General features: G+C 43.3%; 1 protein-coding gene across 3 annotated transcripts in view; it reads left to right on the top strand.

Moving 5' to 3' along the window:
• UHRF1BP1 (UHRF1 binding protein 1) overlaps positions 1 to 14,038 on the top strand; it is a 68,043-nt gene that overhangs the window by 43,530 nt on the left and 10,475 nt on the right. For all 3 annotated transcript variants that reach the window (XM_046005228.1, XM_046005227.1, XM_046005226.1), the window contains 8 exons: positions 283 to 453; positions 1,139 to 1,331; positions 8,262 to 8,348; positions 8,870 to 9,040; positions 9,431 to 9,570; positions 9,982 to 10,123; positions 10,393 to 10,586; positions 10,788 to 12,244. In XM_046005228.1, the coding sequence (XP_045861184.1) occupies positions 283 to 453; positions 1,139 to 1,331; positions 8,262 to 8,348; positions 8,870 to 9,040; positions 9,431 to 9,570; positions 9,982 to 10,123; positions 10,393 to 10,586; positions 10,788 to 12,244 (2,555 nt within the window). The remainder of the gene's footprint in view (positions 1 to 282; positions 454 to 1,138; positions 1,332 to 8,261; positions 8,349 to 8,869; positions 9,041 to 9,430; positions 9,571 to 9,981; positions 10,124 to 10,392; positions 10,587 to 10,787; positions 12,245 to 14,038) is intronic.

Genomic DNA, 14,038 nt, shown 5'->3' with positions numbered 1-14,038 from the left:
GAACATTTGCACCTCCTTGTCACCTGAATTTTGGAAACCACAATTTTTACCCATACATAGGGACACCGACATAGACACCTGGCAGTTGACTACTGTTGTTTTCTTGTTAACCACAGAAAACATTAGTAGTTTTGTAAGAAATTGACTCTCCATAGTGTTTGCTGCTTTCTTTTCATGTTCTGGGTATTGAAAAACCTCTCTGAAATTAATCAGGCAATAATCATGTTGAGGAGTTGGAATGATACCAGATGTTGAACCCCATGTTTTGTGTGGCCCTTTCAGACCAAAGATTGCAATGTAGTAGCCTCCAAGCTGATGTTCCTGTTGGATGACCTGCTCTGGGTGCTAACTGATTCGCAGCTCAAGGCTATGATGAAGTATGCAGAGTCACTGAGTGAGGCCATGGAGAAGTCAGCCCAGCAGAGAAAGAGCCTGGCTCCTGAACCTGTACAGGTTAGAGACAAAACAGACACCCTTTGGGGTGGGGGGCTAGAGAGATGGAGGGCCAGACCTAATTCATACCAACATAGGTGAGCTAAACTTCATTAGGCGTTTTTGGGGCATTTGTCATTTGCATAGGCTTTGTTTGTGCTTCTAATTTATTGTATTCACTGGGTGCCTCTGGTGTGTTAGCTATATAGTACTAGCCACTGGGAGGAAAAGTAGAATAAGCCTCTTGTTCCTGTCCTTAGAGCTCTGACTGCCTTACAATGTGGACCGTAAACAAATTATTATAATAGGAGGTGGTCAGTATATATGTAGACACTATGCCATGAGAGCACGAAGAAGAAGCATCTAACTGAACGGGCTGAAAGGGGGCATTTAAGACAGACTACTGGAGGAGGCAGTGTTTTGGCATCAGTCAGCTAAGTCCTGGGGAGTGAGAGCTTGGGGGGCATTTCAGACCTAAGAACAGTAGTACTCTGTCTAGAGTTACAAGACTAATTATAATGAGGCTTTTTGGAGTTTGGGCTCTTTAGGTGGGACAGACCTAAGTAAGCTACCAGGTGAACAGTTATGGGAGGGAGCAGCCATCTCGTGAAATTGTGGCTTTCTCCAGACTGAACTAAAGCTTAAGAAAGGCTGCGAGGAGCCTCTCTGGTTTTGGACTTATTTTTTTGCTCTCTGTTACATGTAGATCACCCCACCTGCTCCCAGTACCCAGCAGTCCTGGGCCCAGGCATTTGGGGGCAGCCAGGGCAGCAGCAACAGCAGCAGCAGCCGCCTCAGCCAGTACTTTGAGAAATTTGATGTGAAGGAGTCCTCCTACCATCTGCTAATCTCCCGCCTGGACCTGCACGTTTGCGATGATAGCCAGTCCCGAGAGCCAGGTACTCTGGTCAGCCTGAGCCTGGGCCCGGTGCTCCGTCGGCACCTTCACTCTTCTCAAGATGCTGTGGAGTGCGTTGGGAAGCTTCCCTTAATCCCATCCTTTCCTTGGGCTTCAGTCTCCAGTGGTCTCTTGCTCTGTTGGTGTGTGGTAGTGCTTTTAGCCTTTTGGGTGCGGCGGGATCAGCATCCGGATTTAGTAAAATACAGAGGTCAGTGCTCTCTCAGGCCTCACTGAGTCAGAATCTTCAGGGACAGAGCTCAAGCAGTGTACACTTTTTTTCTCCCCTGCTTATCTTGGGCAATGCTGGCCACTGGTATGAACTTCTAGGAAAGTAAATTCAAGTATAGGAAGCTCCAGGATTTTCAGGCTTTGAGTCAATTTAAAGATTTTTTTATGTGTAAATGCCCTCTTCCCAAGCAGAAGGGTTATTTTGTATTCTCATCATGCTTTTACAAATTGATTGGGGCAGTTAGCATTACATATGCATATACGTTTATTCAAAATGAAAAAGGAATGGACTCATTTTCTCCCTTCATGAGCCTTGGGGAACTCACTTAGCCTCTTGTTTAACCTCGGAATTTCTTCATTTGCAAACTTGAGTTAAATCTTACCTGACTCCTTCACCTTATTGGTTGTTGTCAGGCTCAACTGAAATAATATACTGAATTTGGAGGACCTTAATTATGGCATATACTCAGTATTATTATCCCTCTGCTGCATGTTCCTTTAATACTGTGTCTGCGTTCTCTTTATACTCCCCTCTGCACCACCTCTTGGCTTGAGATGCTCTCGTGTGGTAGATTTTTCTCGTACTGCCTTATCGTTTCTGAAGGCTATGTCTGCCTCTTATGACACCTAGACTGTTTCCTCAGGGGGATCTTACTTTTTCTTCTTAGGACTCCAAGCAGCATTGTCTCTCTTGCTTAGCTCTTCCTTGTCGTTGAAGTGACTTCAGCTCCCTTCTACTCCTACTCAGAGACAGCTAAAAGGAGCTGTGACAACATAAAGATTGCTTTTGCAACCACAGGAAAGAAATTGTTCACTGGGTTACCACCCACTTATTTTGGAAGTTCTTTCCTAAAACGATTATTGTTTTATCTTGAATCCTTTCACAGATCTTTATTTAAGAGTGTATTATTGAAAAAAAAAAAGAGTATATTATTGAGAGTTTCATCCTCTTGCTTGGTGAAGGGTATTTAGCATTATCCCCTTCATATGGCCAGGACCCATAATGCACACTAAGTAAGATGTGAATGACTAGCCTCCCCTGCAGCCCTCGTGTATTTATTTATTACATGAAATAAATCTATATGGTGGAATTTAGGGAATTTTTGGATGAGATATATTTTGATAAGGGGATAACTCCCTTCCCACCTTACCCAGGTGTGGTGTATGACTCTGTAAAGGAACAAGGAACAGAATAAGTTCTTGTGAATTTGACTTTTCTCCTAGGATTTGGGGTGTAAAGGGAGGGGAGAACTAGGTGGGACAGAAAGGGCTGTATGATTCTCTGGAGTTGTTCTAATATGCAGCCATATATGACTACTGCTGGCTGATCCAAATTGAGATGGGCTGCAAATATAATGTACACATGGGATTTTGAAGATGTAGTAGAAAACCAGAGTGTAGAATACCTTGATAATTATTTTCATATTGATTTATGTTGAAATGATAAAATATTGATTATATTCATATAAATAATAGTGTGTATTTATTATTAAAATTAATTTCACCTTTTGAAAAAACTTTTTCATATGACTACTAGAAAATTTAAAATTACTTATGTGGCTCACATTATATTTCTAATGGATAGCATTGCTCTAGAACTGTGTGTCCAGTATGGTAGCCAATAGCTACATGTGACTGTTAAAATTAAATAAATGAAAAAATTCCGTTCCTCATTTGCACCAGCCACATTTCAAGTACTCGGTATAATCTACAGACCATAAAATATTTTTATCATCACAGAAAGTTCTTTAGGACAGTGCGGCTCTAGAGGGTCCTTAAAGGCTACATTTTTGTTTTGTTTTGTTTTTGTTTTTGTCTTTTGGTGAAAAAATTTAGATTTAGCTAGCTGGACTCAGTTTAGATGATCCCAGTTTTGTTGGCAATATCCAAAGCCTCAGTCAGGAGCCATACGAACGTAGGCTGCCTTCTCTCTATCAAGCCTGATTTCAAGGTATTGACCTTGGCCATGTCAGTGTCCTAGAGTTTCTTCACAGCCTGTTTGATCTGGTCCTTGTTAGCCTTGACATACATAATGAACACAAGTGTGTTGTTGTCTTCTATTTTCTTCATGGCTGACTTGGTGGTCAGGGGGGATTTGATGAGGGCATAGTGATTGAGCTTGTTTCCCCTGGGGGTGCTCTTTTGAGGGTATTTGGGTTGCTTTCGGAGTTGCAGTGTCTTTGGTTGTGGGAATGTGGGTGGCGTGCGGATCTTTTTTTTTTTTTTTTTTTGTGACTGTGGATGCCTTTCAACACCACTTTTTTGGCCTTCACAGCCTTTGCTTTGGCTTCGGCTTTGGGAGAAGCAGGGGCTTCCTTTTTCGCCTTTGACACCATCTTTGTGAAAGGGATCTACCTGCTTTTTCATTAAGGGACACCATACCCTGGGATGTTGGGCCCTGGAGTAACACGCATACCTCTCCCTTGGTATTGGAGGTGAAATTATTGGAAACTGGTGGATCCTTAGCGACAGTTTGGCTTGAGGTGGGGCAGCACTATCTCTTAAAATAAAATTGGAACAGTGTATATTCCAGCCATCAGAGAAGAGGTTACTGGTTGATGGGGAGGAATGTCACCTGCCTGTTTTTAACACTTCTTCCTTAGGATGAGATCTGTGACCCAAAAAATTTTTTATCACTCTTAAGGCCATGCTGTCCTCATCCTCATCCTCAGCTCATTGGAGAATTTTATTTATTTATTTATTTATTTTTTAAGATTTTATTTATTTATTTGACAGACAGAGATCACAAGCAGGCAGAAAGACAGGCAGGGTGGGGGAAGCACGCTCCCTGCTGAGCCGAGAACCCAATGCGGAGCTCTATCCCAGGACCTTGGGATCATGACCTGAGCCGAAAGCAGAGGCCTTAACCCACTGAGCCACCCAGGCGCCCCTCATTGGAGAATTTTAATTACTCATTTATGGAGACTGTTTACCATTTATGTCTCATACATGATTATGTGTTTATAATTAAATATGTTGATAATTGAGAATTCTATTTGATTTTTTTAATTTCTTTTCAGCGTACCAGAGTAATTCTGTTTGATTTGATTTTAATTCTAGACCCTATTTTAATATGCTCAGTCTATATAGTTTATTGTTCTTTTTCATCTAAATAATTTCAATGGAGAGAGCATTGCTATGAAACCCTCTTCCTCCAATACCCTCAGTCATGCATTTTTAAGTAGGATGGCATCACCCAACAGCAGTTGCAGATTGACTCTTTCTTTTTATTATTTTTTTATTTTTATTTTTATTTATTTATTTTTAAAAGATTTTATTTATTTATTTGACAGACAGAGATCACAAGTAGGCAGAGAGGCAGGCAGAGAGAGAGGAGGAAGCAGGCTCCCTACTGAGCAGAGAGCCTGATGTGGGGCTCAATTCCAGGACCCTGGGATCATGACCTGAGCCAAAGGCAGAGGGTTTAACCCGCTGAGCCACCCAGGTGCCCCTGGCTCTTTTTAAACACCTTTAGTGAGATTGAATTTACATCCCATAGAATTCACCCATTTAGAATATACAACTCAGTGTTTTTTTAGTATATTCCTGGGGTGGTGCAATCATCACTACAATCTAATTTTAGAACATTTTTGCCCTCCCTAAAAGAAATCATGTACCTGTTAGCCATCACTTTTCCATTTTGTAGCTCTAAGCAACCACTGATCTTCTGTCTTAAGTTTTGCCTATTCTGGACATTAAAGAATTGACTCTTTGGTGAGGTGTGGGATCTTAGCTATAACAATAGCTTGTCCTCTTCCAAAGCTTAACCCTGCATGATAAAATTTTATTCCTTGGTACTTAATTTCTTTCATTGGGTTTTCTTGGATATCACATGAGGAGCATTGACACTGACTTCATGGAAGACACACAAAATCTTGTGAATAGATGGCTGTGATTATAGGACTTTCTCCCAATTGATTGCTCACTCTCAAAGTCATATGGTAGGAGTGGCCTGCACATGTTTCCTGGCTGCCTTTGGCTGCTTTGTCGGGTTGTAATATTTGAGCCTCACTGCTTTTGTGATTTCAACTTTAAGAATTAAATAAAAATAGTATATACTTGATTATTTAATTCTACAAGTTATTTAGCAAATCATTAACTAAGTGCTGAAAAGGAAGAATATTGACCCAGTCTGAATGAATACCTAGCAGCTAGATTAGCTAAAAGATTTTTTCTCATATCAAGCAAAAGTTAAAAGTTAAGTTTACTATGGGGTGCCTGGCTGGCTCAGTTGGTAGAGCATGTGACTCTTGATCTCAGGGTAGTGAGTTCAAGCCCAACTTTGGACATAGAGCTTTCTTTTTTATTTCTATTTTTTATTTTTTTAAAGATTTTTATTTATTTATTTGACACACAGGGAGAGATCACAAGTAGACAGAGAAGCAGGCTCCCTACTGAGCAGAGAGCCTGATGCAGCGCTCGATCCCAGGACCCTGAGATCATGACCTGAGTCAAAGACAGAGGCTTAACCCACTGAGCCACTCAGGCGCCCCCTAGAGCTTTCTTTAAAAAAAAAAAAAATTCACTAAAATTAATTTTAAGAAATTTATTTAAATTTTCCATGTTTTTGCTGAAAAATACTTTTTTTCCCTTTTTTTAAAAGATTTTATTTATTTATTTGATAGACAAAGACCACAAGTAGGTGGAGAGGCAGGCAGAGAGAGGAGGAAGCAGGATCCCTGCTGAGCAGAGAGCCGGATGTGGGCCTCGATCCCAGGACCCTGAGATCATGACCTGAGCTGAAGGCAGAGGCTTTAACCCACTGAGCCACCCAGGCGCTCCCTGAAAAATACTTTTGAATAATTAAAAATTAGATTTTATTACTGTTGTATATTTCTATAAATTGCTAATTTGCATGCATAATTCGATACATTGTAATTTATATAAGAAATAAGTTTCATTAAATGTTACTCAGCAAATACATTTATAAAGTTGTTAAATATTAATATCTTTAAGTTTTAAATTTAACTTTTAATTTAAAAGAATAATTTAGTCTTTTGTCACCCTTCATTGAATAAAAGGAGTAAACTTTATACTTTTTTTTTAAAGATTTTATTTACTTATTTGAGGTAGAGTGAGCAAGAGAGAGCAAGAGAGAGAGAGCACGAGGTAGGTGGTAGAGGGAGAGGGAGAAGCAGGCTTTCCACTATGCAGGGAGCCTGATGCAGGGCTCAATCCCAGGCCCTGGGTTCATGACTTGAGATGAAGGCAGACGCTTAACCAACTGAGCCACCCAGGCGCCCCTGTACTTATTCTTTTTATGTATAAAACACAGACAGACATAGTACATAAGCAGATATATAGTATATCCATGGTACGAAAATTTCATAAAGAGGCAATTAGGAAAAAATGTCTAAGTAAGCTCCTTAGAAGTAGTGATAATGAACAAAAAGACTGAGAAAAAGGAACATGAGTGTAGGATGGTGATTAGTCCAGAACTTGAGGTGGTAAAATCCAGGCAAGATGGAAATGGATTAGCTTACATCCAGAGGATCCCATGGTATTTCCCTTCACTCTAATAAGAGATAGAAATGTAGAACAGAGTCAGTCAAACAATATGCATATGTAAGAGAAGTAGTTTCTATTCTAACTACTCTACTAACAATTCTTAGAGTGTAGTTGGAGAGGTAAGGTAGCAATAGGAAAGTTTGGGATGCCAGATGGCTCAGTCAGTTAAGCATCTGCCTTTGGCTCAGGTCATGGATCTCAGGGCCCTGGAATTAAGTCCCATATCGGGCTCCATGCTCAGCAGGGAACCTGCTTTTCCCTCTGGCTGTTCTGCCTGCTGCTCTCCCTGCTTGTGCTCTCTCTCTCTTACACAAATAAATAAAATCTTAAAAAAAAGAGGGAAAGTTCATTCATTAAGTGAGAATTAAATGTAAATTCAAGATAAACATAATATAGTATTTGACTTAATGCTAAAAATTCCAGTTTACCTACAATATCCTATATGTGTATTTTATAGTTTCCTTGTTAGTGCAGTGTTTGGTGTTCCATGGTACTGTGTATGTATTTTATGTAAGGATTGTCTGATTAGCTCTGAGGCCAGAATATGAAAGGAAATAATGTGGCTTCTGTTTAGGGGGAATTTGGCTTATGTCTCTCCAGGTCTTGAGGAGCCGAGGAACAGCAATCCTCGCATTGTTAGGTTTTGGGGAACCAATCAATCAGAATTTTAGAGTGTGTTGGTGGGATACGTAGGATTGTAATCCCTGAATCCTGAGTTTTGCTGTTTCTTTTGCTTTTCTGGAAATCTCACAGCCATTTACAGAGAAAATACACTTTTTTTGAGTGTTGTCCATTGACCATTATAAATGAAAAGAGGAGGGCCTCAGACTTCTACATCACTTGACATCATGGCCTTTGAGTTGCACTTGTGTATCAACCAGGCTTTTTTTTTTTTTTTTTTTCTGTAGAGAAAAAGGGGAGGCAGCCAGGGGGTGGGGTTTGGGGCTGGAGGGTAGAGAGAGAAAGAATCTTAAGCAGGCTTCACACCCAGTGTGGAACCAGACGTGAGGCCCAGTCTCACAACCCAGAGATCATGACTTGAGCCAAAATCAAGAGTTGGTCACTTAACCGACTGAGCCACCCAGGTGCCCTCAGGCTTTGGAACTGATCCTCAGAGGACTGAAGTACTTCAAGTGCTATTTAGGCTTCTGTGTTTCTTCTGCCATTGTTCACCTTTATTTTTCTTTTGTAGGTGTCTCTGCAAACAGACTCATGGGCGGTGCAATGCAGCTTACTTTCCGCAAGATGGCATTTGACTACTACCCCTTCCACTGGGCAGGTAGGACAGTTCTGAACGGCAGCAGTGCTAGTGCGTCCCAGGTACCCGTGTACTGAGGACAGATTCCTGGGTTCATTCCTAACTTTCTAACAGTAGGGTGTGCCAGGAATTGCAGCTCAGAGGGGGATTGGGAATAGCCCTCTTCAAGAAACTTGTCGGGTCTGCTATTGATGGTTCTTTATCAGTGGTGGGAAGAAGTAGGAGGAGAGGCAATGATTGAGATGTTGTTTTTGACTCTGTGCTCTGCCCCTTACTTCCACTAGTTTTAGAGCCTTTCCAGTCATCTGTGTTCAAAGATAGTGGTAGTCAGCAGCTGGCCTTTTAGGGAACCCTAGGGAAAAATCACATGTGGAATCCAGAAGAACTTGAGTGTTCTCACTAGATAATTTTTACTTACCCAGAGAAGTCTGGATTGGGGTGAGGGATCAGATTCTGAACTATGACTATACCAATGGAAGGGGAAAATCAGAATGTTGGATCATGATCTTGGACCAAGACCTTTTTGCTTCTTTGTTGCCTAGGGGACAGCTGCAAGCATTGGGTACGGCACTGTGAGGCCATGGAAACCCGAGGCCAGTGGGCCCAGAAGTTGGTGATGGAATTTCAGAGTAAAATGGAGAAGTGGCAGGAGGAGACGGGTCTCAAACCACCCTGGCACCTGGGAGTAGATTCTCCCTTCAAGAGGAAAGCAGGTAGGTTACAAGGAGCTGGAGGACTCCCATTTCTTAGCCTCTTGCTTTTACTTTAGAATATCCAGTGAAGATAAAGTACTGGACTAGCTAATTACCTGAACCTCAGCCCAAGGAAAGACATCAGTGACTTTTTTTCTTTGCAGAGTCCTAGTTGTCTTTAGGAGTAGCTGCAGTGTTGAGGAGAGGTTGTTGTCACCTTTTTTTTTCCATAGGCTGTGACCTTGATCTTAAGGAGAATACAGTTTTTGAGTTCCTTCTAGGAGCTAGATGGTGTTAAGCTCTCTTTCCTTCATACAGCCTTAGTGATCTTAGGATTTTTACTTTCCTATCTACTAGTAATGAGAGTTGAATGTACTTGATTCTCTTCCCTACATTCTTATTTTTATTTAGATTCTCTCTCCAGTCCTCGAAAGAACCCCCTTGAGAGAAGTGCCTCTCAGGGCCGACAGGCTGCCTTTCGGCCTCCCGCCTGGAATCGCTTGCGCTCTAGCTGCATGGTAATACGGGTGGATGACTTGGACATCCACCAGGTGAGAAGCCCAGGATGCCGGGAGACACGGTTGGAAAGGGGTGGAGCAGTATATTTGGAAGGCAACAGGTGTGAACAAGATTGTGGAATTCAGGGGCTGCTTCCCTCACTTCTGAGGGGGTAGATAACACTGGTCTGTTTCTTTCTAAGCGCAGATGGCTGCTGAGAGCAGGACCTGGGGTTCCCCCAGTTCCCTCTGATACCCTACTACAAACCTGCCCCTGAGGGAAATGAACTTGCAGATAGTGTGAGCAGGTGTGAGAACGCCTGCAGTACGTGTGAGAGGCACGCTGCTCCCTGTGGCAGACTTGGCAAGGGTGACAGTGCCTTTCTAGGACCTCAGAGGAAATTAAGGAAATTCTATTCTCGAGGCTGTATAGGTGCGAACAGCAACTTGTGTGTGGTTGTGTAGGTTTCTACAGCTGGACAGCCAAGTAAGAAGCCATCTACACTCCTTTCCTGCAGTCGGAAGCTTCACAATCTTCCCACTCAAGTCTCGGCCATTCATATTGAGTTCACAGAGTATTACTTCCCCGATAATCAGGAGCTTCCAGGTAAGCATCGGATCTGGTCACTTACTTTTTAGCTCATGCTCTGCACATCTGCCAGCCTTGGGGCCATGGCTTGTATTCTCATTTGTCGCTAGGAATTTTAGGTGTTCGAGTTAGTTTAGCACACCTTTGTTAAAAACTCCGCCTTGTATAAATATGCACCTTGCTTTCTTCATAATAAAATGTATATCAGCTGGTAAGTAGGAGTCGAGTTGCTACTCTGTACACAGCGATTCTTTCTTTCTTTCTTTTTTTTTTTTCCTGCTTTCTAGTTCCCTGTCCCAATCTCTACATTCAGTTAAATGGTCTGACATTTACTATGGATCCTGTCAGCTTGCTCTGGGGAAACCTCTTCTGCCTGGATTTATACCGCAGTTTGGAACAGTTCAAAGCCATCTACAAGCTGGAAGATTCCAGCCAGAAAGATGAACACTTGGATATACGACTGGATGCCTTCTGGTTGAAGGTAGGGGAGAGTGGGATTTTCGTTCCCTGTTGGCAGCCCTAGCTGTATTTCTCCCAGGGCTATAACTCAGGGTTCTGCTCTGTTCCTTTAAGAAAAACAGTATAACAGCCCAAATGGTTGGTCTTTTATGCATGTATTAATAGCAGGTTGTGGAGCTACTCGGGTGTCCATTCTGAATTGGGTTTCATTTTCTTTCTGAAGGTTAGCTTTCCGCTGGAGAAGAGAGAGCAGGCTGGGTTGCATCGTCCTCAGGCCCTCGTCTTTTCTGCATCAGGCGTGACCGCCACCAATACACGTCATGCCCCATATTGTAGTTGTCCAGACCTCCAAAGTCTCTTCCGAGGTTTTGCAGCTACTGAGTTCTTTCATTCCAATTATGTTCACTTTCCCAAGGTTCCAGGTGGTTTTAGCCTTCTGCACATGCTTTTTTTACATCATGCTTTTCAGATGGATTCCCGCCTCCCTCAACCCAGTTCTCTCCCTCCCCAGAGGCTTAAGGCTTCCCAGGATCTGTGGTCCATCCACTTCACCCAGATCTCCTTGGACTTTGAGGGAACAGAGGACTTTAAAGGCCATACCTTGAATTTTGTGGCCCCCTTCCCCTTGTCCATTTGGGCCTGCCTACCCCTCCGCTGGCAGCAAGCTCAGGCACGGAAGCTCCTATTGACCACAGAAGGCAGGCTGAAACCATCTGCTAGCTTTGGTAGTCCTGTCCATTCTGAAGCCCTTGCCCCTGACGCTGTGCCCCATCAGAGGTCAAAGACTGAGCATGATTTGAGAAGCCTGTCAGGCCTTACAGAAGTCGTAGATGTTTTGAGAGAAGGCAGCAGTAGTGTGGACAGCAAAGGGCCTCTGGCCGAGCTTGAAGATGCCGCAGATGTTCACATGCTTGTACACTCCCCTGCACATGTCCGCGTGAGGCTTGACCATTACCAGTACTTGGCTCTGCTCCGCCTGAAGGAGGTACTACAGGGTCTTCAAGAACAGCTGACTAAGGACACAGAGGCCATGACTGGCTCTCCTCTGCAGGACCAGACAGCTTGCATCGGGGTCCTCTTCCCCAGCGCTGAGGTGGCTCTGCTCATGCATCCTGGCCCCGGGGCTGTTGAAGCTGACTCTGCAGGCTCAGATACCACCAGCCTCATCGATTCAGAGCTGTCTCCGTCAGAGGATAGGGAGCTGAAGTCTGATGCCTCCTCAGACCGGGGTCCAGCAAGCCCCGAGAAGGTTCTGGAGGATAGTGGCGTTGAAAATCCGGATGCATCCCAGGATACGCCAGTGCCTCTCCATAGCAATGGAGAATTACAGGATGCAGATTCTCTTGCACAGCAGGAGGCAGGGAAGGGCCATGAGGCAGTGGATTCCTTACAGGCCAAGAGACTAAACAGAGCTCAGGCATCTGCCTCACCAACTGTGTTGAAGCCCCCAGGTGGCAGGGATCCTGCTGTGAATGGACAGGCCGAGATCATCCCCTTAAAGAACATTGAGGGAGAATTGTCAAGTGCTATTCACATGACCAAGGATGCCACAAAGGAGGCTCTGCATGCCACTATGGACCTCACCAAGGAAGCTGTGTCCCTGACTAAGGATGCCTTCAGTCTGGGCAGAGACCGCATGACCTCCACCATGCACAAGATGTTGTCCCTGCCCCCAGCCAAGTGAGTGGCTCTCTGCCTCCTTCATTCACCCCGTCTCTTCCTCCTAGCTCTGGTCGTTGGGCCTAAGGCCTCCTGCCGTGTGTACTGTTAGACTGGGAAGCACCATGTAGTCCAGGGGAATGGCATAGAATGGCCTCTTCAATGTAGTGAAGTTAGTTTTCAGTGCTGTGTGCAGGACAGTGGAAGAATTTTCTGGCTACTTAGAGGATATAGGTATACCAACTGGAGAGAATTATTTTCAAGACTACATCTAATTCTGTGATAGGAGAAGAACCAGAAATTGGATTTGCACCTGCCTCCATATAGCTTAGTTTATTCTTGGGCAGTTTTCAAGTCAACATTTACTGCTACATAGGATCTTCCCTCCTCTACTGATGCACTATTATTGATACAGATATACTCTATGAGAATAATAATAATAATAATGATACCTGGCATCTGTATGATATTTTATTGTTTTTAGTGGCCTTTCACATAATATTTTGTTTGGTTTGCTCCTAACAGCAACCCCATGAGGTAGCAATAGAAATTCCTCAGATAGAAATATCCTCTGTTTATAGCTGAGCTAACTGAAGTTACAGAGGATGAGCCATGGGTCCTGTAAACAGAGAAGCTGGGGCTTTGGATTTGCTCTCTCAGGTGTACCTCATCAATGTCAGAGTAATAGAGAAGGAAGAATTTCATATGCTCATTCAACAAAAATTTTTCGAGTCCCTACTTTGTGCCCAGCTCTGTGTCAGACACTGAAGATACAGTAGGGAGTAAGCAGAACAATACAGAAATGCATAATCAGAAGAGTGGAGAGGTATGGACTTTTCCATTGGTGCCTTGTGCTTTTACGAATGATAATGAAGACTGTGGGAAATCTTTGTTGGGATGCTTTGTGGTTTGGGGACCATGGTTTGAAGAACAGTGGCTTTGGAGCTTTGTCTAAGTGCATTGTGGGTCTAAGTGGGTCTCTAAGCAATGTCACTGTTACTACTTGGCTAGGCACAGATAGCCTTCCTTCCTAGAAGGAAACCTTGAAGGGATAAATGATATAATAATACTAGGCAACACTTACAGAGTGCTTTCTTTGTATCGGGCACTGTCCCGAATCCTTACAATATTAATCCATTGAATTCTTGTAACGACCCTGTAAGGCAGGTACTAATATCAGTCCCCATTTTACACATGAAGAAACTGAGCTCAGAGAGGTGAGAAACTTGCTCAGGATCACACAACTCCTAAGTGGTGGGGTGAGGACTGAGAGGCTGGACTCCCAGCCACCAAATGTGTCTTTCTAAATGGAGAAGCGTAAAGGAGATGGGAAAAGAGGAGAGGGAGGTGATAAAGGGAAAAGAAAGGTGTGTGACCCAAGCCCCTTTTCAACCCCCAACCTTGACTTGCAGATGGCCCCAGTCCCATGGCCTCTTCTCAGTCCTCTCTGTCCTTGGCTGTTCTGTGGCGTTAGCCTTGCCGTCATCGTGACGGCTTATAGCCCTGTGTGGCCCCTCATAGCGTACTTCTCAGCAGGAGTCAGTCCTTCCTTCTTCCTTGGCTGCTTTCGTCTGCCTTCTGTCCTATAAACCTAGCTGCTCCACTGCACTAGGCTCTCTGTAATCTGATGACTTTTATCATAATCTTTGTTTTAAATTATAAAAATGATTTGTGTTCATTTTGTCAACAATGTAGAAAAAGAAGAATAAAGAAGAAAACAAAGTCACTTGTGACAACACAATGCAGAGATAGCCACTATTCACATTTGGATCTGTTTTCTTCCAGTTTTTATACCTTTGTTCGGGTATGCACGTG

The sequence above is a fragment of the Meles meles genome, chromosome 5, assembly GCF_922984935.1.
Source record: "Meles meles chromosome 5, mMelMel3.1 paternal haplotype, whole genome shotgun sequence".
Lineage (NCBI taxonomy): Eukaryota > Metazoa > Chordata > Mammalia > Carnivora > Mustelidae > Meles > Meles meles.
The sequence above is the reverse complement of the archived record's forward strand: the minus strand, read 5'-3'. Positions and strand labels throughout refer to the sequence as shown.